Source organism: Pollachius pollachius, assembly GCF_949987615.1.
Source record: "Pollachius pollachius genome assembly, chromosome: 7".
Lineage (NCBI taxonomy): Eukaryota > Metazoa > Chordata > Actinopteri > Gadiformes > Gadidae > Pollachius > Pollachius pollachius.
Genome location: NC_136940.1, coordinates 13,834,999 through 13,861,483, shown reverse-complemented (window position 1 = coordinate 13,861,483; position 26,485 = coordinate 13,834,999). Strand labels below are relative to the sequence as shown.

The 26,485-nt window shown below is 44.0% G+C and overlaps 1 protein-coding gene and 1 long non-coding RNA gene across 2 annotated transcripts; one reads left to right on the top strand and one right to left on the bottom strand.

Annotated features, from left to right (window-relative positions):
- Positions 1–1,737: 1,737 nt before the first annotated feature.
- nrd1b (nardilysin b (N-arginine dibasic convertase)) lies at positions 1,738–24,657 on the bottom strand. The gene is made up of 31 exons (XM_079739640.1): positions 24,560–24,657; positions 23,775–23,990; positions 23,294–23,564; positions 23,102–23,183; positions 22,723–22,876; positions 20,776–20,849; positions 20,598–20,693; positions 20,278–20,400; positions 19,996–20,053; positions 19,712–19,785; positions 19,432–19,501; positions 19,247–19,324; positions 14,877–14,997; positions 14,711–14,769; positions 14,535–14,589; positions 14,286–14,390; positions 13,780–13,903; positions 12,812–12,898; positions 12,448–12,567; positions 10,008–10,059; positions 9,510–9,660; positions 9,189–9,316; positions 7,386–7,548; positions 6,921–6,952; positions 6,571–6,709; positions 6,286–6,333; positions 5,228–5,280; positions 5,032–5,115; positions 3,412–3,619; positions 3,052–3,141; positions 1,738–2,953 (listed from the first exon to the last, which is right to left on the bottom strand). The coding sequence occupies exons 2-31, from the start codon at positions 23,966–23,968 to the stop codon at positions 2,744–2,746; spliced, it is 3,303 nt and encodes a 1,100-aa protein (XP_079595766.1). The 5' UTR covers positions 23,969–23,990; positions 24,560–24,657; the 3' UTR covers positions 1,738–2,743.
- A 470-nt stretch (positions 24,658–25,127) lies between these two features.
- Positions 25,128–26,021, top strand: LOC307078497. Its single transcript, XR_013811990.1, has 2 exons — positions 25,128–25,426; positions 25,792–26,021. It is a non-coding gene; the product is annotated as an uncharacterized lncRNA (long non-coding RNA).
- The last annotated feature ends 464 nt before the right edge of the window (positions 26,022–26,485 follow it).

Sequence of the window (26,485 nt, the reverse complement as noted above, 5' to 3'; positions counted from 1 at the left end):
TTCTTGTGTTCCTCCTTACGGGGGAGAGCTTCAGAGCATCACCCGTTGTGGTCCTCCCGTCCTTGAGGATGACTGGTGCATTGTCTGAGTGTCTACCATCTGCCGGGAGGAGATATGGGGCCCTGGCTCTGGCCCTGACCTGACTATATTCTCATGTATGTGTTATGTGTTAAAAGTTGACTATATTATAAGGTGACTGCCATGTGATGTGCTCATTAAGCTAGGGTAGGAGTTAGCTATATTTATAATGTACATGTGATGTGCTCAGCAGGTTATTTTGCCCCAACAGTACCTCGGACGTTTTTCATCCCCCCTACGTGTGTCGTTAAGAGGCGAGAATTCTGCACGATACGAGCTTAATAATAAGTTGACACGATGCACTCAACTCTTCATTAAGACACCTCCAACACTATACTTTAAATAACTGTTTCACTAAAATGCAAGTCTGAAGGTGAACAGCTCCGAAGGGTACGTGCACTCACACCACCATCTTGCGCAGCCTCCTGCGTCAAAATGGCGGAACATGAACATCAAGAATCAACAGTCATTTTATACTTTAATATTGATTGACGATGTAACGTCTGTTGGCATGACTTTGCTCAGTTTTAAACGTTGTGTACTGGTAAACCAGCTCTAGATAAGGGGAAATGCTGCCTTCCATACAGTGTCAATACTGTATTGTTGGGAAAAACGGTCTGTCTAGTTACTGGACCAGATAAAATGAGACGGAGAGGTAATAAAGTCTATCGGCACGAGGACCTTGGATTTATTAAGTAAAGTGGCAACGGTTATACAGAGTCATAAGCGTGAGAAATCGAATATGTCTAAGTCCCTAATCAGCGCTGATGGTTCGTCCGGAGCTTCGCCTCCGTGGAAGGTCTGCTTCAGAAGAAGGTGAAGAGTCTCAGAGTGATACAGTTTTATGCTGTATCTCCTCGGGATGAGGTGTGTGCGTTTGAGATGTGTGTGGTTCTGTGTGTTTTTACTTGACCTTGGTTCCCAGGCACTAGTGTATGCATGTATATCTTCTTGTGTTCCTCCTTACGGGGGAGAACTTCAGAGCATCACCTGTTGTGGTCCTCCCATCCTTGAGGATGACTGGTGCATTGTCTGAGTGTCTACCATCTGCCGGAAGGAGATATGGAGCCCTGGCTCTGGCCCTGACCTGACTATATTCTCATGTATGTGTTATGTGTTAAAAGTTGACTATATTATAAGGTGACTGCCATGTGATGTGCTCATTAAGCTAGGGTAGGAGTTAGCTATATTTATAATGTACATGTGATGTGCTCAGCAGGTTATTTTGCCCCAACAGTATGCTTCTCATAAATAAAGCAAAAGGATAGTAGGTGATAGGCATCAAGGAAATAAAGGCATGCAAACTTGAATCTGATCCTACTAAGTTCTGTTTAGTTCTGATTGGTTTCTATCGGATACCTGCTGTGAAGATTCCCAACCGGCTGTTTCCCCAGTGCACATGAGCGGTCGTTGTCGGGAACACGCGTAAGCGTGAGCGTCATCACTGGCGAGCCGTCTCGTTATCACCAGGAGAGTAAACGCGCCTTTACTTCAGCAAGAAAACTCAAGAGGGAACTCCAACCCATCAGAGTGTTCAAAGGACTTTCCTCCGAGCTAAGGTCCGAAACTCCCGGAAACTCTTGAGCGTGTTGAAGGGGGCATTAACCTGATTAGTTTGCACCCTTATCGCTAGTTTTGGAGAAAAAAAACACTCGGGACTGACAGGAATTCTCAAAGCTTTTATTTGTAATAAATCTATACATTTTTCTCCAGCTATGATCGCAATATTATGTCAGAACAAACCTACCTAGTGAGTTTTCAGGAGGTAGGCTGCAAATCTAGAACATTTACGCTATGCCAATTAACACAACAAATAAAATACTGGTAAACCATATTTTACCAAGCAGACTGCCATAAACCTGAAAATCAATTCTATATTAATTTCTTCAGTCGGCAGCCGAGTATGGCTCTTAGGTTTGGCCCTTGAAAGAATCGAGACCAGAATATAAAGGGACCCTATTTGACCACAAGTTGTGATGTTGATTAGCCATTACAGACTATTCAAAACCTACCCTATTGCTGAATGTACCTACCAGACTAATCAGTCGACTCTACCAACTGGCAGGTTGATGTAGCTGTTAATATACATCTGGGTGGACACTCCCCTTTGTGATGTCACTAAAAGGCAAGCTCTTGGCATGGTTTGTAATGGCCAATCACACTCACCTGGTGGCAAAGTAAGAGCCCTTAACATGCTCATGCAACACCCTTGAATGGCATTGCTGCACAAATTTGAACATGCAGTATTTAGTCCATGAGATAGAAAAAGATGGCATGTAAGAACGAGAGATTTCAGACACTTTCGGACTCACTCTTCTTGATGAAAGAAGTTTTTGATTACTGATTGTAATTTATTAATATTGAAACAAGTGCCTAGTTGCCAATTAAATGAGGGGCTGCAGAGGGGTGAGGTTAGGGCGTGTGCCTTGAGGAAGAGCTATTACTTGTGGGTGTGGTTTGAGGGCATGATTAGTAAAGGATATTGTAATCAGGTTGTTGGGTGTGGCTTGGGAAAGGGCTAATCGATGATCATGTCATTAGTGGAGTGGTTAGTGGAGGCTCTTGCAGTTGGGGCATGAATAATATATATTTTTGTAGTTAGGGGTGTGGCTATTGGAGGATATTGTAGGAGTGGAGGGGTGTGGCTGGTGGTTAAAGGGCGTGGCTAGTGGAGGATCTTATGGTAGGGGTGCAGGGGCAGGGCGGAGGTGAAGGCGCGGATATCCATGATCATAGTGGTGGTGTCCTTCAGCGGCGTGGTGGCAGGGAGGAAGGTGAGCTGGGAAACCTCGCCGTACGTGGAGAGGGCGTCGGCCTGATGGCCACACCCGGCTGGCTGTTCTAGGTCGCCCTCAGTCTCTCCGAAGCCCACCACCTGACATTCACACCAGACATATTAATATATGCACAGTATATAAAATAAAAATAAATAAATAACAACCAAAAAGTGGAGAAAATCACAGAGGTTCTTACATGCACGCTGAGCTTCCTGCTGGCGTCACAGTGATGTTCTCTAAACCAGGAGATCAGCTCCTCCTTGGTGATGAGCTTTAAGGCTTCGATCTGGACGCAGTGGGAGCAAGGAGACAAGTGTTTGGAGTAGAAGCCCATGAAAAAAGGTGAGCTGACAAATTAAGATCAGGCAAGGTCATGGCAAAAGATCAAACTTGCATGCGGCTGTCATCAGGTGGGAATGCAAGTATGTCAAAAAAGTTAATCTGGCTGTACCCTTATACCTTAGCGCTGTCTTTGGTTGAATACGTGAGTACGTGTCTCTATATGACTAGGTTATTGAATATATGCATACTGGGAATGTCTGTGTGCATCTCCCACCTCTTTATGCAGCCGGTGGAAGATGTACTGCTGGGTGAAGACCTCAAACCAGTGTCTGTCCACCTCCTCCCCCAGGTGAGAGTCCTCGCACTCCTTCAGCTTCACCAGTGCCGTCACCTGGGTCTTAAAGGCCTCCTCGCTCAGCGACGCCATTTTTTCGCCAAAACCCGCCAGGAACTCCTCAATCTTACCCTCCACGAAGTCAGTGCTGTGGATCGGCATTTTTAAACATCAGCAGTTTGGTGGTAGAAAGTGATACCAGGATATAAAGCATTGGTTCTCAACCTTTTTCGAGCAAACGTCCCCTTGACCTTACCCTGATCCTCTGCCCCCCCCCCCCCCCGTAAAAAGTAAGTAGTAAATAGCCTATATCCATTACCAACCCCACTCACACTCGTGAGTGGGGTATTGCTTAAATATTGCTCATATTGCTTAAATAAGAAAATAGCCCATTTCCTGTGCCGTTTTGGTTACTTATGGAATTATAAGAAAATGTCCCTATGAGCCTGTTTTATTAGTAAGCAGATTTAGCCCTTATAAGCAATAGGAGGCTGGTTGGATAAGAAAAAAAACGACCACATCAGCAGGCTACAAGACATGTCATTTTATCATGGACACATCACGTGAACAACATATGCACATCACCTGAATAATAAAGTGAATAACAGTCAACTATCAAACCATTCACGATACAGATCGCACAAGTGAGGCCTAATTAGGCCTATATATTTTGTATTTGAACTGCCACGGTCTTTTCGTAGAGTCTACTCTCAGAGCAGCTGGAACTGAAAAACAGCAAGAGGAAGGAGGAAAACGGGCTATGAAACAAAATTTGTAAGAGCCCTGTGCTTGATGGCCCGCTGCCAGCGTCTTGACATTGTGAGGTCCATCCATAATTGATGTAATTGACATTGTACTGGCGGCACTTTTTCTTGCTATCCGCCATGTTAGATTGTGTTTTGTTGGTTATTGAACTGTTAACCCGCGAACTGGGGTTATGTTTATCAGCGTTACTATAGAGATCATGACAACAGCTGATGTAACGGGAGTCCAGGCATGTGCAGGACCAAACCACGCAGTATGACCAGTGTTACATTTAGCATCAACAGTAAAAAGTAGCCGAGATGGTAGAGCGGTTAGAAACCCATAATTGAAAATAGGCTATTTAATTCAGGTAGCCTATTTTTGCACCAAAAAAATTTGAAAACCATGAAAGTTTAAAATAAAAAAACAAATGAAAAAAATTAATGAAATAAAAAAATTCCAAACATCTCTCACCTTCCCAGCGCCCCCCTAGGTTGTGCGAGCGCCCCCGTTGAGAATCCATGATATAAAGAATGTACATTTTCCATGTTTTATTATTTAAGAAGAACAGAACGTTCTTATCTGGCAAAGCCACACTAGAAATGGGAAGCAGTTTAATGGATAGGGGACAGTTTTATTGCCGTGTCCCCTGCAGTCAACACTACGCAACTACACATTGCTTTGCTGTTGGCAACTATGTACAATATAGCATAAACAGAAACTTAAGGTTATAGTTTAAACGTTTTTGTGTGAGTGAGAGAGAGAATTGTGATGTAGTCAGACCTGGTTTTGCTAAGCATCTGAGACTCAACTCACCTGTACTTTGTGGCCTGCGTTTCAACAGTGACCGAGTAGCCAAGTACTCCAGAGGTGTTCCTGCAGCTGGGGTACACCTGATATCTGTAGGGTCAAAAGGTTCCGGTGTTCTGTTAATTATTCACAGTCTTTTTGTGTAGTCCATATAGATTGATTTGGAGATGGTGTCAGGGGCGGAGCTGGAGAAAAAGCTCACCCTAGGGTCTCTTTAGTCCTCAGGAAGTCAAAGCAAGGCTCCTCCATGTGCATCTGAAAACAGAGGTCAGGGGTTGTCAGCGTCACCAACACTGCTTCTTTGACAGTTGAATCACCGTCACAAGGATAAGCAGCTTTCACTAACTGATGAAATGAGATTACTAGGGCTGTCCCCTGAAAGTCGATGATTCGAATCATCAGTTGGGAAACCCTGCAGGGTTTCCCGCCGTCTTCCTTTATTTATTTATTTATTTTAAAGACCCAACCTATAGTGTAGACGTGTCAGACCATATGCATGAATCGACACATTTATTGTGACTTTTTATTATTCTTCTGCAGCGGCAATTGGTGCTGAAAATAAATTGCAAACTGCGCGTACAGATGCCACCGCAGGCTTAATATTCACCTTTTGCATCATAGCTCTAATGATAATAATAAAGAGAAGCTTTATTTAGACACTGTCCATGTCACTGTGGCGATTGATTCATTGTAACTTTGTTTGCTAGACAGAATCTCGCAGAGGGAAGCGGCTGTCTCCCCTAACATTATTGCTACATTTTCTCTAGGAGTTCAGTCAGTGTGGCGACACAGCGCTGTGTATTCTTTCGGGCTCAATAAATACAATCAGATCGTGAACACGGGGCTCATATAGTGGATTATCCACTAGCCTATACATGAGCCCCGTGTTCATTATCGGACCGCATTATGGGCAGGAGCCTAATTAAAACCCGACAGGAATAAGTTGGCTACAATTCCGACGAGTTTGATTGACAGAAAACTATTCAGGTGAGAACGTAATGAGCGCAATGCGCAAGCACATATAAAAGGCCTATAGCCTATCAAAACAGAGTGTTAATAGAAAGAAAACTAATTTTTTAAACCTCCAAAAGACCTGCCCCACACGGCCGCCGAATAGTCAAATCTCTGGACTGAAAAGGCAGATCTGATTAGACTCAGAAAATTCAGAGTCGGGGACAGCCCTAGAGTTTACACTTTATTGCCTTACAATTTATTCAGGAGATCACATTCCATACACAGAAAAGTGAGGAAGGTACCCACCACCAGCAGCTCCATCAGAGTATGTTCACGTAGGTTCTTCAATCCAGACTGAAACAGAAGGAAAATATACATATATTCAGTCATTAAACACACAGACATTCATCCATTTATATTTACATCACAATTCCTGCGAGTACGCTGTACTCTACCCCAACATGTTGAAGCCATTACAGTACTGGACAAACAACACCCTGGCTGGTATTAGTCAGTACATGACCAGGTAGTAGTCAGTGGTACCCTACAAAGTATCAGTAGCAGCCTAACAGGTATTAACCAGCACCCTACCTGGTAGTACACGGTGACCTCAGAGTTCGCGTCTCCCTTGTTGAGGGACTTTATCTTACACAGGTGATGTTTCTCTGGGATCTCCAGCACGCGGAACAGCACAGGGACCTCTATTGCCAGCGGGTGGAACTGCAGCTTGCTGTCAACAGGAGAGACAGAGAGCAGAGAGCATCAACCACCACACTCACAACCCTGGCATCCGTGTCAATGCGATGCTCTACCAGTTGAACTTAAACAAAACTCAACCATTTGATGCGTTTCTTAAGGGAAAGGGAATTCTAAGTCTAGCAGGGGATGCGATGGATTGGAGCAGTCTGAACCGAGAACAGAATACAAGACCTAATACTTACTTTGTTAAGTACTGCAGGATCTTTTTGGACTCCTGTGTAGAGAAGAGAGGAGGTCATCCCCATGCTTCCAGCCTCCACACCGACTCACCACATATGTGTGTGTGTGTGTGTGTGTGTGTGTGTGTGTGTGTGTGTGTGTGTGTGTGTGTGTGTCAAGGTTGGATATTTACAGTTTTCAACAATGGCTTTTTATGCCCCCTTGTAATACTCTTGTTGCTTTGTTAACCATTTCCCGGGCAATTTTATCAAATGTGGAAGCATTTGTTATTTTCCATGTTCAATGACATACAATATTAAATTTCTTCAATCCAAAAAAGAAATCATATCCTTTGCAAATACAGGGGTCAACTGAGTCTCAAAACCGATTGAGAGTAAATCAAATAATGTTTTAGCTACAAAAATACTCAGAGCCCCGGTTAATCCTGACCCTGGTGTGCGTGCGTGGTAGTGTGCTAGTGTTCTGACCATGCTGGTGAGGTTTCCCTGCACCAGGCCCTCAGCGTACAGCTGCTCCTTCAGCTCTCTGCTGAAGGCCAGCAGGTCCTCCACGCTCACCCCCTCTACCAGGGCCTGGTACTTCTGTACAAGGGACCAGCGGCTGGGCTCCAGAACCAGCAGACGCACGTCTCTGGAGAGGCGGGGAAGCAAAGAAAATCATAAGGAAAATGAGGAATGAGGAAATAAGGAATAAGGAAATAATAAGAGAGCATAAGAGAGTGAACTCATGAGTGTGTGCACGTGTGTACCTGGCAGAGATGGGACAAAGTCACTGTTTGGCAAGTCCCAAGTAAGTCCCAAGTCTTAGCAGTCAAGTCTGAGTCGAGTCCCAAGTCAAGACAGGGAAAGGCAAGTCAAGTCCAAGTCAAAGTCACACCAAAGCCAAGTCGAGTCCAAGTCCCAAACTTTTTCTGAAGTCCTGAACAAGTCACCATGTATTTTTACTTAATGTCATTATTAGGCTTTTGATCATAATTTCAACATATCACTCTAATGTACAGTATCATTTCTTATCAATAGAGTTTTAATATGTTCATTGTTTCTGTCTTCAAATGTTTTATGATATGCGCATGCGCCGAAATCTTATGTTGTCTCAGAGGGCAAGCGAGAGTGGACGGTGGATTTGAATTGTATTAGTAGGCTACGGAAGGCACCACTGTAACCCTAAAGTTGGTAAAGCTGTGCCTTGACTAGTGTGGCATATGAGCTATGTATGGATGTCTGAAAGGACTGCTTGAGTGGATGTCAGTTACAGTATGCCACAATTTTCCTTAAGGAAATGTTCCTTACCACCCGCCTGTGTCTTCAATACTAGAAGCTGAAGTAGTAGTAGTAGTAGCTGATGTAGTAGTAGTATTAGCTGAAGTATTAGTAGTAGTAGTAGTTGTAGTATTAGCTGAAGTAGTAGTTGTAGTAGTAGCTGAAGTAGTAGTAGTATTAGTAGATGAAGTAGTAGCTGAAGTAGTAGTAGTAATAGCTGAAGTAGTAGTAGTAGCTGAATTTGTAGTACTAATGGTTGTAGTAGTTATGGTAGTAATGGTATTCTCTTTAAGAGAATAGCATAGCCGGTGCATGATTAAAAGTAGCCCAATAGGGTGGGAAAAAACACCCAATCTGGCAACACTCCATGAACATCCTCAAAATGTAGCCCAATAGGGCAGTAAAAACTGCCCGATCTAGCAACACTGCTGAACATCCTCACGCTCCAGCGTCAACGTTAATCAATGAGACCAACTGAAACAAAGCCGATATGAGACTTAAACTGTGATTCTGAAGAAAGCATAAATGATATCAAAATTCTGTTTAGATATTATTGAAGATACGAGTGTGTAAATTTGTTACTTTTTTTTAATGAAGGTAAACGGTTGAAAAATGATTTAGTTACGATGTCTTAAGTGTCAGAGGCTGGCCAGACGCTTCAATGGGACCAACTCAAGACGCAGCCGATATGAAACTAAAACTGTTATTCTGAATAAAGTATAAATAATATCGAAATTTCGTTTTGATATTAGTGAAGATAAGATAATTTTTTTATCTTCACGGAAATGAATGCGTCTTTGGTGTTTAGCCCCTCAGGTGGGAGATATGTTGGATTTCTAAAATAATAAATGCTTTTGACTCAAGACATGTCGAGTCATTACAAGTCAAAAAGGCAAAGTCCGAGTCAAGTCTCAAGTCAATAGCAGTCAAGTCTAAGTTGAGTCGCAAGTCATGCGTAATTTTGTCAAGTCCAAGAGTCCAAGTCATGTGACTCGAGTGCACATCTGGTACCTGGCCAGGCGCTCTGGGTTGATGAGGATGTTGAAGTAGGTCTTCTTCATCTGCTGGGAGAACATAGAGAAGACCTCCTCTTCTACGATGAAGTCCGCCAGGTGGTCCACGAGGAGCTCCAACAGCAGCTGGACAAACACACACACTTAGTTTACAAGGTTTGGGGACATTTATAAAGTGCTGTTCCAATGATTACCTCATCTTTTTATATTTGTGTTTGTGTTACTACGTGTGCAAAATGTGCATCTCTCAGAAAATGTCTAGAGTCATTAGTGTCTAGAGTTTGAACTTGAACACACTTAAGTGTGTGTAGGTGTCTACCGGCAGCTTGTGGTTGAAGCCCTTGAGCCTGAGCAGCAGGCCGTGCTCTGCAGCCACAAGCTTGTATTCCAGCTGGGCCACCTGGGCCTGGTAGGCGGGCTCGGCCAGGTTGTGGGCGAGGATGTTGACAAACAGGTCGAACAGGACCAGGCTTGGGGGCGGGTTGGACATGTTACTTCTAGCACAGTCAAAACAATAACAGCTGCACATACAAATGGGAGCCAAGATCCATTGCCCTTATATAAGATAGTAATTTAGATCCATTTAGTTAATAAACTATATATATGGCATAAACTATCAATAATTGTTTACATTCATGTCCTAACTACTTACTACTATTGTGCACGTAGAAATTTTCTGACATCTGACATTTACGTCGATTTTGCATGTTATTCAAAATGATCGATCAATGGTCACATTCTCTCCACTCACTAAATGTTAAGGCCCTGACATACAAAATTTGTGTCAACACGATCAAAATGTATAGGAGGGTTTTACCTCTTGGGGCTCTTCTGAATGATCGGGGACACCAGGTGGAAACGGACGTATGCTGAAAGACAAGATGAACCATGAGATTTGCAGAAGAACAACTGGCTATCAAAAGGTAAGGTATTCACCTATTGTTTACCATTGTTATTAAGTAGACACTTCCATCCAAACACATGGTGGGGATATTGGGGTTCAAACCCTATACCTTTTGGCTGGTGGTCCAACCACTAGAATAGCCCAACCCTAACCACTAAACTTTCCTGATGCTCACAAGTCTGTCATACAATTACTCGAACTCCACATACAGTATTTACTCTTGTGCGTCTAATGTGATTGACAAAGGACTACTCTTAAAATCCAACAACCTTTTCTTATCTTCTTTAGCATAGGGTACACTGGACCATCCTTTATGAAAGGAGAGGAGATAATGCTGTCCCACAATACCTTGCAGCAAGAACATAAAAACATTTCCCCATCGGGCCGTTCATGGAAACAAACAACGCTTATTTTCATACGATCATACTAATTGGTAGCCTGGCTCCCCCCGCCTAAGTACTTTCGCTCAATTTGAATTTCCCTTCAGTACTAGGTCTGGGTCTGCGGTATGTTAGTGGGTTTTCTCAGTCTAAATTTTCTGCGTCTAATCAGCGAACAGAGGGAGTGGCTCAGATCAATGACGTTAAAGTCAGCCCTCTTCTTTTTCTTTTGTCCCTGCAACTACCACTTTACACATACACATAGGCACACACCATCCACACTCACGCATAACATGGCCAACCCATTCCTACACCCTAACCACTTAATGTGAATCACCGATCACTCCACCCAATCTTTAATACCATCCCATTGTTTTTGTCAATTGTCTTGTTTTGTCAGTTCTGATGTCGTCTGTCTCTCACCTTGTCGCGTTGTATATGTTATGTTTTACACTTTATCGTGGTGCTATACTCCCCCCTCCCCTTATATGGATTCAGGACCTTACTAAAACAGGGTGAATTGTTATGGTAGGAAAATAGTACATGCAATGTAAATCTGAACGTAACATATTGTATATGCTATATATATATATATATATATATATATATATATATATATATATATTAGTGATCGACCGATATATCGGCCGGCAGATATTTGCGTTTTTTACGCGTAACGTATCGGCCGGTATTGTTTTCAGTATTGACAGATTTTTTTATTTTTTTAAACTTTTTTTTTTCTTCAGCATGATTTACAGACAGTTCAATAAATGTTATTTTTTTTAAATTGAGACATTGTAACATTTGTTATCATTATTGTGTCATTTTTATGATGAGGCTTAGCCTGGAAATCCAGACGCACATCTAGAAAGCTGTAGGGTCTGGCAACGAGTAATGTAAATGGCCCAACTCGAGGGGCGGCATCAAGCATGCATTTGAAAATATCACTGGATAACACACATTGGATAACACTACGACCAATCAGAAGAATACAAGGGGTGACGTATCCAGACCAGTGGGGCTAACCAATTGACAAGACTCTTGCCGTATCCGGTCGGTAAAACAGCAACGCTTTTGGCCCGCCTATATTGATACATCGATGTGATTGATTAATGTTCAGGGTCAGGGGAGGCCCAGAATATACACGACTATATTGCTCGTTCCCAGAGTGACTCGCTGAGCAAATTCAAATTGTAATCTCGCGAGAACTCTGGATTTCCAGGGTATTATCGGCTCCAAATATCGTGTCAAGAAAATCGGTATCGGCGTATCGGTTATCGGCTAAGGCTGATGAAAGAAAAAATCGGTAACGGTATCGCCCCTGAAAAAATCCATATCGGTCGATCCCTAATCCAATAGTTTTAAACTTCAACAGACCCCCGCCTTCAAGTGAGTTAACGTTTGTCAATTGAGTATGTCCAGACTCTCTGTACAAATGAAATGAAGTACGAAGTACTGGTAAGACCAGGCTAACTAATTAGGACCTATATCCATAAATATGAGAGGACAGAAGTGTGAGCATGAGCAACCAGTCTCAATGTGACAACTATTTAGTTTCCATTTTGTAACTCGGAGCCTTTATTGAAAGTGTTTATTTCAATTCCCACCATGGTAATAAACTGGTATTTTTCACCTGGTTGTCATACGCCCTACAAGAAACCACACGATAAGAACGCAGAAGTATCCAAAATCCTTCGTCCTTCTTCGGCGCGTTGTAGATTAATCACGGCAGACCAACGTCCATTACAAACCGCCGTCACATAATGACTGAGCTTAGTAAGTGCAGTCGGATTCTCTTCGCACTTCGACGGCCTTTTCCTCAGTTCTTAAAAATTCTCCTTCACAACTTTCCTTGACCTCATGATGTTTTCCATCGAGTTCAAGGTAAATAAACCGCAGGTCCAGTCTTATCCGATTGGTCTTGGCTGCCCCCTAGTGGATAGAGTATAACGTCAAGCCCAAGTTAGTCTTACCTTTAGGGATCTTGAACTTGTTGTCCTTTTTGTACCAGAGACAACCTCTGTCGCTGCTGGAGATTTTGACGGGAAACTCGCTGTCGGGACAGTCCAGCGATCTCAGCTCAAAGTCTGTCGCTGTAGCAGGAAGCAGGTAGGTTTAGTTGCATGCAGTTACTCGATTAGTCAAACTCAAACTACTGTCTCACCTTATTTTAGTGTTTACTATTTTTAAGGGTTATGTTGACACTTGTTAACCAGATAAATTTCAACTAGTTAACTAGTTGTGTTGGTTCTATTATTTAGAGACAGGCCATTGTCTGGTGTGCTCCATGTTGTTGCATTCTGGGTCAGTAATGGTAGGTACTGCTTCCAGACTGACCAATGAACTTGTTTTCTTCTGGTAGGTGGAGGTCTGAGTTCAATGCAAGTTCTTCTTTCCAGCGCCCTGCCCACTCCTCTGGGATGTCTGAAGGAGACAGAACAAAGCAGAACCAGTTGGTTGGCAATGAAACAATCAGAACCAGTCTCACAGAACCACACAATAGGCATTTTTACACTGCTACAAGCTGGTACGGTTGCGGCTTGGCACACCCTGCAATTTCACTGTCTTGCCTGTGTAAAACGAAGGGGCTATATTCCACCTTAGTCAAGGAGCCAGCTTTCTTGGTTCATTGGAGCAGTTTGGACTATGCATGGAGAGAAGACCTCTTTAGAATAATTTGCATACTCTGTTTTATTTTATTCAAGCCACTCGCATGCAAGAATGAGTAGACACCTGGGTGTAGGCTACAAACGCGATTAACTATTTACAAGTGCAAAAACACCAACATATTTTTTATTTTGCTGACTTCATGTTTTTTATCCTGACGAAACCCTTGTAAGGAAAGTTCCTCTGCTGCTTTCTCGGATATATCGCTCCATCTTTCCACATCTTCGTTAAATGCGACTGCATCACCTTCTCTCCCATGATGGTCAGCAGCTCGCCAAATTCACCGCCTCTCCAGTCAGAACTACAAATGTTGATATCACTGCGTGGTCTCGGTCATAGAGACAACGCAAAAACACTTCTACCCAAGGCCCTCCCCTGGTACCACGATACCGTCTAATCGCATTTACATGAAAGTGAAACGCCCAATATGTGTACAGTTCGAGAGGGGAAATTCGGGTGCGAAATCAAGCCAGTATATTACCTTGGTCAGTGTAAACGCATGCACCATGCCGTGGAAAAGGCGGGTATAGGAAGGGCATATTTGGCAGTGTAAAAATGACAAGTGTAAGACAGAATCAACAAACATACTATACATTTTGATCAGTTAATACAATCTGCATGTAGCGTGTGTGTGTTACCCTCTATGCTGTAGCTGGTGGTGAACCAGCGCTCCCTGAGGGGACAGTTGCCCTCGTGTTCCGGGGACAGCAGCAGCAGGTTAGCCCTTTCTGGAGTCAACCGTCTGAGGGCCTCACTAATCACCTACACACACACACACACACACACACACACACACACACACACACACACACACACACACACACACACACACACACAGCAGACACTTGATTCCAAAGCGACTTGCAATGAATTCCGATCAAGGTCCTTGAAAAGCAGGCTGAGGTTAAGGGCATATTGCTGAAGAATGCCAACAGCTTAGAAATTGGGGATCAAATCTTAGACATATCAATCTTAAGAGAAGCTTCTGATTTACTAAATGAATGGCACGTTCCATACTCAACCACTTTATTGATCAGTTTCACTGATCAGTCAATAATCGTGTGTGTGTACCTCATAGACATTGTTAGCTCCGCTTCTGGGTTGAAAACATTAAACACAGGGAAAAGGTTGGAGGTCACTGTACCTGGGGGTTGTACTCAAACATAAGCTGGTCTCCAGTCAAGAAGTCCTCCTTGGGAAACAGCTGCATATTCTCACAGATGTTCTCCACATACATGATGGGATCCGTCTGTCAGGAAACACACAGAACCAGAAAGAACCAGTCAGACCTAGTGAGAACTAATCAGAAACAGTACGACTCAATATGACCAAGTACAACACAATAATACCCAGCAAAACCAAAGACAACCATTAGACTCTTTAACTTCCTGACCTGTTCCTGATAATGGAACTCATTTGCTTCAATCTTCTGGATTTCCTCATAGATCCTGAACAGAGAGAGAAAAGGCCCACAACATCCTCATTAGTTATTATTTATCAAGTCTTCGAAAATGAATAAATGGGTCAAAGAACTATTTATTGGAGTATGCAGGCCTTTCGTGTGTGTACCTCTGCTGTGGTCCGAGGGTCTGCAGCATCTTCATGTATTGAAACACTAAGTGAACCACCTGAATGACATGAATGAATTTACCAATTACTAAATGAATGGCACGTTCCATACTCATCCACTTTATTGATCAGTTTCACTGATCAGTCAATAATCGTGTGTGTGTACCTCATAGACATTTTGGAAGCCCTGGTCTGTCAGGGTGATGGAGATGGAGAAGATGGAGTAGGTGGAGTTCTGGTCAAAACCTGTTTCATTGTTCCCTCCGAACAGAGCCAGGGCCCAGCACCTACCACACACACACATACACACACACACACACACACACACACACACACACACACACACACACACTAACTTACATGGGAAAATTACTGATCCAAAAATTGAAGGAGGTATGTTAAAGTTTTTAGTAAGGGCTGACCAAAACTAGAAAGCTTTATGCCAATACATTTTTATCTGCATTATTTTTTGTGGATAAACATTGCAACTTTGTCTCGAGATTGATAGACTGCCTATAAGGGCAGCGATAGAGCAAACTTTGAAAGTCTCTTTGCGTTTGGTTTCCTTAGTTTGTGATACTGTTTACAAGTGGTAAAAAAGCTAAGTGTTAAAGCAGATGTCCATATACAGGTCAAAGCAACATCCTAAATCCATAATATTCACAGACTAGAAACATCTACTATGGTGATATCAGGGTTTTTTGGATATTACTTAAGTAGGTGTTCCCAGTTGAACCAGTCCATTTTTACTGCAGAGTGTTTGTATATATTTGTTTCCAATTGCACTAATTTGATGCCTTGTGTTACTAGGCTCCACTAATCTATCATGCCTTGCAATGTACAGGCCTTTGTAAAAATGTCATCTATTTAGCACACGAGCTGTGGTCTCATTTTTATGGGTGGTAGGGTGGAGAATGAAGTGTGGGTCGTGGCTGGAGAGGTACCAAGTGGACTTTCAGGATGCATTTCATTGGAAGAACCTGGAGCCGGGCTTTAATAGTAAAAAAGAAATCCTCCTCGCCAATTTACCAGTTAGAAAAAATATGGGGTGAGAAAGGGAATGATTTGCAGATGGTAAGCATGCTAATTTTGCTTGGAGACTAAGGCTTGTCCAGTGCTGTGTGCTTTGTGTGAGGTTCATGGAGAGGATAGTAGCTCTGGCTGCTCTTGATGGTAGCTCGCAACACTAATTACGCTTGTTGCTGAGCTCGTAGGTTGCGCGGGGGTAGATGAGCAGGTGCGCAATGATGTCCTTAAGCGCGACTGCTGCGCTGTTCGGCCTCGTCCACTTAAGTTGTAGTCCAGTTCAGTGGCACAGGTCGTTAAAATCAAGCCAATCTGGCCTAACGCCAAATCCAGCTGATTTGATGTCCAATTTGCCATTGCTCTTAACTTTAAATCCCAGGAACTGCTCCTTGTTCTCTTTTGACAATGGGACTTTCCATCTTTCGAGATGTTGAATAAATGATTTTATTCAACATCTCGATTATTTCGCTTATTTAGTAGATGGCATGTTCTAGTGGCTGTGTATATTCACTTGATGTTTGGGACACCCAACCCGCCATCCCTCCGGGAATGAAAAATGATGTTTCTGGTGTTTAGCCTGGTCCACTTCCTTACTTGTCGCACACTCTTGTCATTTAATTCTTTCAATGTGGTTTGTGGAATGTGGAGATTAGCGAACAGGTGCTGAATTTTAGCCAGTGCTATTTCTGTAATGGCCTTCAGCTCCATTAAGATGGGTAAAGGGCTGAAATCAATGAGGTCAAGCCTGTTGGAATAGTCGCTGGTGAGCTCTGTCAGTTGCTCTTCTCAGTTGCCTGCCACATTGAATTTGTGTCCAAGATATGGGTAGGTTTCGTGGCGCAAGTACACTCTTAATGGTTTCTGTAGTATTGTGAATGACAGTGGTGTGTCTGACTTTGATGAATACCAGCGGTTTCCTCCGCTAGGCCTCTCATAGAAGATGACGCACTTCGTTGTTTCACCTCCAGTTTGGACCACTGCAAGAACATCTCCGTGCAGCTAAGCATCTGTTGGATGACCTCCTCGTGTCTGGATGCAATCTGCACGTCATTGGCGTACCCTTGGACTAGGTTAGGAGAGCGCACCCCTGCTGGCGCACACTGTTGTAGCCACCTCAGCCAACTATTTATGGTGAGGATAAAGTTGACCGCAGTCCATGGGCACCCTTTTTTAATTCCAATTTGTGGCAGTATTAGGTCGGATAAGTTGTTATTGCAAATAACCTGGAGGAAAGATGTTCTGTATACATCAACAATTATTTCAGTGTAGGCTTGGGGAAGATTTATCTCTTTCAGTGTGTATAGCATGACACTGTGTGGTAGAGTGCCGAAAAAACTGCATAAAACTTGTCATGCTTGAAAACATTTATCTCAATCTTTAGGCAGAAGGCGTGTTCATTCATCCCTTGCCGGCTGATGTAGGCCTTTTGACTTGGGGAGAGTATTTCGTTTTCTGTAAGCCATGGCAGAATGCGGGCAAGTAGGCATTTTGTAAAAACTTTATACACTGTCAGCAACGATGAAATGTCCCACCATGTAAACGGATCCATGTAAAGGGATGTTGTCTTTTTTTAGGGATTCTATGTATGAAAGCCCCTTTCCATGATTCGGGAACTTTACCGTTCAGTAGGCACACATTAAATATATGCGCATGAGACTTGCATCGTGGCCTTTAATGTCTCGTAAGTTACTCCATCGGAGCCACTCGCCTTATTATTGGGTAGGGAGGTTATGACTTTTCTACCTCTGTCTCTGTGAAGGCCTACATATGAAGCTTGCACCCGGGGGGGGGGGGGTCAATGATAATTTGGGATTGCCACGGTGCGTCCTAAAGTTGGTCGTGATCTACTTCGCCGCATTTATCAGTGTAATATTTATGGCCCAGATCCACATTACTTACTGCGGGGATTGGGTTTGGGTATGTGCTACTGTTTAGAACTATGCCAATTGCATTTGATCTGCTTTGTAGCCATAGATAAGAAAGTTTTTTTCTTCCCACCTGTATCGGGTGATGACTTTCTGTGCTTTTGTTGGTTTGCTGCGGTTGTATGACATTCCGAATGAAGCGTAACTGCGTCGCTATCCACTCCCGGAGCGAGTCCGGAAGCCGGGTGTCGGGGAGAGTTTGGTTGAGGCATGGGAATTTTTTTATATCCTTTGGGTATACTTTAATAATGATATTCCATATGGTATTCCATCATTATGGCAAGTCTTAAAAGCGCCGTTCTTGAAGTAAACTCAACAGAAGATACGGTTGATCTTAATCCATTTGTCTGCGTTTCAACTGCGAAGTCGAAACTCAGTTCTCCTCCAATCGCTTTGTATCCAAACTTTTCCTGAACGTCGCCTCCTCATGCTGGAATAATGTCCATTTGTCTGGGGGCAGAAGTCGGGTGTACATGGAAAGTCAGGCCTCCCTGCTGCCATCTGCGCCTTGGGCGCCGGGTCATGAACGCACCAACTTTGTTGCCTGATTCTACCAGTGAGTAATGCGGGTTTAAACGCCAACTTTAAAGTGATGATTATGCACATTGCAAACAGTAGTTTCATCACTTCCATAATAAATCCACAACCTTTACTTTCCTGCGTTATCTAGGGATGGGTCAGAATATTCGATTAATCAATTTTTCTTTCCCGAGGGTCAAAGCCGATTTTTAACATTTGGATCGTTAAAAGGTCCCATGGCATGAAAATCTCACTTTATGAGGTTTTCTGAAATCCTGCTCGCCTTTGAAAAAATGGAAGCTGAAGCACGCTGATTTGGAATGTGGCCCCATATGTCGTCATAAGGGGCCAAGCTACCTCCCCTTTCTCTGCCTTGCCCGCCCAGATAATTTGGCCCACCAATGAGACAATGAGCTAAGACCTTGCGAGCGCCGTGTGTGTGTGTGTGTCTGTGTCTGTGTCTGTGTCTGTGTCTGTGTGTGTGTGTGTGTGTGTGTGTGTGTGTGTGTGTGTGTGTGTATGTGTTTACACACACTGTAACGCAAGTGTTGTACACTTCTTTGTTATTTGAAAAACGGTTCTGCTGTTGGTGTTATGGCGCATAACACGTTGGTTCTCTGACGTCTCTCGTATTTCCACAACAAGACTGTAGTGGGGGTTATCTCAGCCATCATTGAGCCCTGCTGCCTGCTGCCCGCTGCCGCGAGGCACCACATCCGCTAGGCACCACCGCCGCGAAGCACCACCGCCTGGCATCCGGCAGCGGGCAGCAGGCAGCCGGCAGCGGGCAGCGGGCAGCGGGCGGTTCAGTCTACTTCAGATTGATGTGGAAGTGGAAGAACCAGAGACGTCGGAGAACCCGACGCAGTCGTTTGTGATCCATAATATCGCAGACTTATTCACATCCCTAGCGTTATCAGCGGCAGCCACGACGGGTGCGTGCTTAGGGTGGTGAGGCAGCGTTTGCGCTGGCCGCCACACACACACACACACACACACACACACACACACACACACACACACACACACACACACACACACTTCTCTTTAATAAATAATGACTCACTTCTTCCTGAGCACTGACAGGATGCTGCCCTTCCCCTCGTGGCCAATCAGCCATGAGATGTAGTGAAGGGGTTTCACTCTGCCAGAGAACACATGGAAGGACAGCACAACAGGCAGTGATGTTATCGCTGTGCAGAAGACCCAATAGGAATCCTCCACTGAAGCCACATGTGGACCAGGACTTACCTGTAGTGACGGGCCTGGGGGGGCACGGCCCAGCTGAGGGTGAGCCCATGCACCTTCCTCACCGGAACCACTAGGGGGACACACATACACACACATTAATATTTATTTAGAACTCAATATACCATACTATACAAAACTAAAAGTAACAATACTCAAAGTAATACAATCAAGAATAAGTAGTGTCAATATCAGCAAATCATTACATTTTAGTAGTAGCTAGTAGTACTTATTGCAACTAATGCCTTGCTTAGTAACAGTTAGCCGGGGGCCGGACCCTTACCCCTGTACATCTTGTTAAACGCTGGGGTCTCGAAGGGCTCCTGGAGATGAGAGAAGTCTGGCTTGGGTTCACCACTGAAAAACACAGAATAACACACCCAAACCTGTATCACATAGATGCACCTGACCTGTAACAGATTTAAATGATGCACACTTATAACACGTACCCGAATCCCTCACACGCACACGCACACGCACACGCACGCATGCACGCACACACACACACACACACACACACACACACACACACACACACACACACACACACAGTGGTGTCCATCTTACTTGTTGGGCACCTTGTCAAAGATCTCCCTCACCCACTCCTCCAGCGTGTCCAGGGTCTCTGCAGAACACAGAGCACAGAAAAATCAACTCCACCCACCTGGGACACAGCCACACACATACCCTGAGAGGACTATAGCTATGTAGTGGTTGGGGCAACGGCACCTTTTGATTGGATGGATAGGGCGAAGGTACATTTTGGCGGCTAGGTTCATGCAGAGGGCGGGGCTAATAATGTTTAATTGGAAAGCGATGGACAACCAGGGTCACACCTGGCAATAGTACCTTTTGATTGGACGGTCAGGGTCATGTAGTGGGCGGAGTAGAAGCGTTTCCAAAAATCTCTGAGCCGCTGATAGGTGTTGATCTGTTTCTCTTTGGGCTCTTGTTTTAAAGTCTGGGCGTTGCCTGTCGGAAGAACAACAAGAGGCAGTATGGGTTTAATGGTCAACAGAAAGAGAATCTTCAAGAGAGTAACCTTAAATTGTTTTTGGGCAGAACTTTTTGCATCATAATGGTAAGTTGTGTCACAATAACTAGTATGAACAAAATCAGGGCCATTTTCTATGGATATATACTATTCAGATTGAGGTTAGGCTGCTTACCCCAGCAGAACTTGGCCATGGGGTGACCCGGCTTGGCCAGGCTGCCGAACAGCATCTCCTTTCGGTGAGAATCTGACGGACGAGCCAACTGGTACTCTGGAGATCACAAGAACAGGAAGCCAATAAGATAGACAGACAGGAAGCCAGTAGGAACAGAGAGAGAAAGACAGAGACTCACCACTGTCCACTGCCTCCACCTCTCTCTCGATGGCGTCCTCAATCATCAGAGGGCAGATGAAGAACTGAGCCCACCTGGAAGATGAATACATGATATATCAGAATCAACCTTTTAACACCAATAAGCTGAGCAGCTAGCAGAAGCAAACAGCGGCTAGCATCAAATGACCAGCAGTATTTTCTGTGTTCCGCTGGCTACACCATAGAACAGGGGTCTTCAACTAAAATTTAACAAGGTCCAGTTACTAAAAATTCCTTCCAAGAAAGGTCCGAACCTCTAACCTACCACCTCCTAATAGCCTACTTTTGTCAAATACAATCAACATGGCATATTTCCTTATAATTTCAGATGTATTTATTTTCAATTTCCAAATAGATTACTTTTAACCATGAAAAACAAGTAAGACAAAGTAACCCATATTAACATTTCAAGTAAACAAAACAGGTACATTAGGCCTGCATTTCAAGTAAACATAAAAAGTGCATAAGGCCTACATGTCAAGTAAGCAGAACAGGTACACTAGGCCTGCACTGCAAATAAACAAAGTGCATTAGGCCTACATTTAGAGTAAGCTAAACAGGTACACCAGGCCCACATTTCAAATAAACACAAAAAAAGCATTAGGCCTTCATTTCAAGTAAGCAAAACAGGTGCACTAAGCCTACATTTCAAGTAAGCAAAACAGGTACACTAGGCCTACATTTCAAGTAAGCCAAACGGTGACACCATCTGTAGTGACTGAGACAACCTTTTTAAGATCAATCCCCCCTCTTTGACAGCATCTCCTTAATAGCCTCATAAATATCTTCTCATCTTGTGTGTGTCTCAAGTGGTGTTAGACCCAACAGGTCCTCACAGATCTCTTTCTGGTCTTGATGAAAAGAATCGCACATAAACCAAAAGCTGGGCATAATACGTTACATCTGAAGACTCATCAATGGCTAAGGATATGCATGCATGGGGCATTCTGAACAGCCGCATCAAGCTATGACAGTGCCTCATCTGATAACATTTCAGATTTTCTGGTTGTCGTTGCAGCTGACATTGGGATTTGCTTTATTTTTTCACACAATTCATCCCTTTGTTTACCTTCAAGTAACGTCTCGGCAGCGGCGTTCAAGCACTCCTTCACAACAGTCGCGTCACTGAATTTTTTGCCCCAATTATGTTGCCCCAAAATCCATGCAATCTTATGTGAGCATTCATTTGCACGTTGCTGGCCTATAAATGAGTGTATGAAGACTCGCTTAGACCTCTCAGACTGAGCTCTCAGCTCGGATATTTTCCGCGCTCTTACTTCTGGGGATACTTTTCCTCGAAGGATCTGTTTTTGGATTCGGATTGCAGCTTAATATTCCCGCTTTTTATCAGCGCCACGGTTTCAACACATAAAAGACACAACAAAGGTTTAGTACTGCTTTGCGGGAGAATGAACATGTATTGGTCAGTCCATTCATCTTTAAAATGTCTGTTTTCGTGGTTAACTTTCCTAATTTTCGAGCAAGCCATTTTCTCATTCCAAATCGCTCTTCTGGTAAACAAACGATTTGATTGGCTATTTTTTGAGTGACGCTATTACGCACATGCCGTGACAGACGGAGGGAGGGGGGGGAGTTCGGTGAGTGCATGATCTTCGCTCTGTGAAGATCTTTACTTTTTGCTGTTTTTAAGCTACTATTCTGCCTTTCAATTTGTATTTCAGTGAGAAATGTCTTAATTAACATAATCATGCTTTGTATGGTGAAATATAAAAAATAATAATAAAATATATATATATATACACATATATATATTATTAAAAGAAAAAAAAACCTCATTATTTTAAATTGGTCATGGGTCCGGATAGGACCGTCACTTGGTCCGGACCCGGACCGCGGTCCGCCATTTGGAGATAACCGCCATAGAGCATCACCGTGGCTTGCGCGGCTACATCAGCTTGCCTCTGACCTGTCCAGCGCTTGTCTGAAGTACTTCCTCTGGACATCAAACTGGAAAATGGTCCTCTCACAGTCGGTGGAGGCGTTATCGCTGCCCCCGTGCTTCTTGAGGAATGCATCAAAGCCGTTCTCAGCGGGGTACTTCTCACTGCCCATGAACACCACTAGGGGGAGACAGACACTCATAAAGATGTCATAAAGGACAGGGCGAGAGAGATAGACAGTCTGAATGACGTATAGACAGACAAACATACAGACTAAGAGACAAATAGAACACAGACGCATAATGAGAATTACAGACAGATAGGAGACACAGACAGACAGCTAGGAGACACAGACAGACAGCTAGGAGACACAGACAGACAGCTAGGAGACACAGACAGACTCACTGTGCTCTAGGAAGTGGGCCAGGCCTGCTAGGTCTTCCGGATCACTGAAACTTCCGACGGCAATACATAGAGCAGCTGCTGACTGGACACACACACACACACAAAACACACACACACACACAAACACACACATACAAGGGTGAGAAAAACACACGCGCACACGCACATACACACAGACGCACGCACACGTACCTGCTTCTCGCTGTTCGCCTTCTTGCCCTTCCCCGCTTCCTTCTCCTCATCCAGCTCCTCAAAGTCGCTGTCCGCCTCCTCCTCTTCTTTTTCCTCTTCTTCCTCTGTCCCCTCTCCCGAGTCGCCCTCGTCGTCCTCCTGCTGCGGCTCCGCCGCCGCCTCCTCCTCCTCCTCATTATCTCGATAAGGCTCCGCTGCCGTGCCCCCCCACTCCCCGTCCTTCAGCTCCGAGATGAGCAGCGCCCGCAGGCCATTGGCCAGTTGGATGTACCTGGGAGTGAGGGGGGGGGGGGGGATTTGTGCTGCTGAATTTGTGATTTCAGGCACTGGCGTATTCTTGACGGAGGTATAATTTGGCATTTAGCGCCCCCATCCTGCCATGTGTCGATATCAACATAAACCTCATCATTACTAATGGCACGGAAACCCATGCCCTGGAGTCGATGCGATTGGTGCCTGGTTGCCCTGATGACCAGCTCACCTGTACTTCTTGGGGTCGCTGGGAGATTTGACGATGCCGGGGTCTCCCATGTCAGAATGCACAACTCTAGCTGCTCCAGGACCAGCCCCGAGCGTATCCATGTCCTCTGCTCCCGGAGGAGGCTCACCTTGCTCAGATAAAGGCACCTGTCCAGGCCCGCACCCGCCACTCACACACTTAATGCTCAGAGGCATTTCCACAGAGTCGTCGGTCGCACTGGTAGGACAGAGGAGTTAGCAATAGCATTACCATGCATGCATTTACACGTTGGACGGGAATTTATAGCAGATCAAGACAGTAGACCATAATCACAGTGAATTAGAAATTAAGACTCGACAGAATAGACTCAACCATTGGTTATCGTTTGGATATTACGATCTTTACTTCCTACTATCCGTTATAGGGACGCTTTACATGCCAACAATCGCTAATCTAATTTCTGAGAGAGAGCGGTAAAACCAGCTCACTATAGCATCGCATCCTGCATATCCAACGTGTGGCATCATACACACCCTGACAAGGTAGTACGAGCGTAGATTATGCCAAGTGTGTCGCAAGAACATGCATGGCAGGCTATTTGAGGGTTATGGAAGTCTTAAGGCAGACTTAAACGCTGTGGTAGTCTTACGGAGAGGCTAGCTTCACACCATTAGCTTTAAGTAGTTGACAAGGAGCGCCCGTGAAATCAACCACCAAGGAACTCCACGTACCATACAGGTACGTTGGAGCCGCCAAACGCCTTGGCAGCGATACACAGAGAAGGCTACAGTTTCCTCAAAACTCACCTTTTTGCTGAGTTTATGCTATCTGTGTTTGTAAGTAAGTGGCCTAGTGTCTGACACGTATTGTCAACCTAACTGGAAGGAAGCTGCGTTGAGTCAAAACAAAGCCTGCGATTAGCGGACCGCCTCGACGGAAGAGATGTGATTGGCTGAGGTCAAAGCGCGTCTCCACAGCGTTGCGTCTTACGTAGGATACGTAGATTGGAAGATATGAAATGAACCCCTTTTTGTTTCAATTTTGTTGTAAGAGTAATGGTGATCTCATATGGGTTACAATTTTACACCTCTGGTGATGCACTTCTTCTGCAGCCATTCTCACAGGTGATGACATTTACATTTAGGGCATTTAGCATCTAGGGCATCTGTTTCTATTCGAATTTCCCCCTGGGGATCAATAAAGTATGTATCTATCCATCTATCCATCTATCTATCCATATCTATATATCTATCTATCTACTGCAAAACAATATTGTGGGTGATATTGATGGCATACATTCGTTTTTAAATTATTTTTTGTCAATGTTACTAAAATATATATTTCACAATATTTGTCTCCGATTAGGCCTACTCCTACTCCACCTCTCTCGGGAGAATTGCTTTACGGCACTACAGACCCACAAACACGGAACCGGCTCGATATAAACAAAAGTAGCGAAGGGATTGTTACATTCATCATGGATCAGCCGACTAAAAAGAGACGGAGAAACCCAATGTCGGAGAAACAGAAGAAGAGAAAAGGGACACTGACCGACAGAGATGCCAGACACGAGTAAACGTTGGGCGAGCTTCTCAGGAATAGCGTGAACTGAAAGAAAAAGAAGACTGCAAATCGGATGCCGACTTGCCATGGCCGTGTTGCTTGTGAGCCATGTATGTTTCTACCTTGCTTGCTTGCTGGGGTGTTAGCGTACTCGCTACCAAACACGTTTGTTTTCATGGTTGTTTTGCTGTTAGTCTGTCTCGTCCCCCCGAATCCAAGTTCTTGTTTATTTAGATCACTAGACCGCTATTCGAATGCCTCAGATTTTTCTAAGAGTGTATAGCCTATATCATGTGATATGTCCGGCTGGCCATATAGTGCAGTACCCTGCACGAGAGCTGCTAGTTAGCACATATTCGTCGGTAACAGAACTGTTACGATACGTGAACCTCCATTATAGCTTTAGCCATGTTATACCTTTGGTGTAGTTCTTGTAAACATGTTTGTAAAAAGATTGCTTTGTATTTTTTCTTAGTTACAAGCGTTGGCAAACAGCATTGTTATGAGGCTTGAGGCTTGATGACCCAAGACGGCTCGACCTGCCTGCCCCGGCAGTCACCACCCACATCCGAACTTGTGCGGGTACAAGTGTCATGAGGAATTTCAGAGAACCCTCAAGAAGATGTTACACAATAGCCGTAAGGCAAAAAACAAACCATGAAGAGCATTTCTTTCAATATCCAAAATAAATATTTTTCTAACCAATGTGTGTATTATTGAACGAATGAAAAAGGTGGGCAAACAACTGTTATTTAAAAAAAAAATGGAAACATTTTAAAACCATATACAATATTCATTTACAATGTTTATTTGCAAGCATTTACACGTAGACATAAATGTGTCCCTAATCTTCCAGACACAGCATCTGCCTATGACAACTCTCCTGCGGGGACTAGCGACAGCATACCGTCTCGATCTCTGAATCCATTTCCCTGTAATTCCGTACAAAAGTTACATACTTGAGCAGATACTTAAACGTACGATTGCTGCGCAAATTGTTCATGCCATCGCTATGTATTATGTTGGCCAACACTCTTACACTGATCGTTCTGTTCAACAACCAAAGATAAAACAATTCTAATCTAGGATATAACACTTCCCCGTCAACTATAAAAAAGGATGGGTTTATTGTAACACATACACCCTTTCAAAATGTATAACCTTGTCTA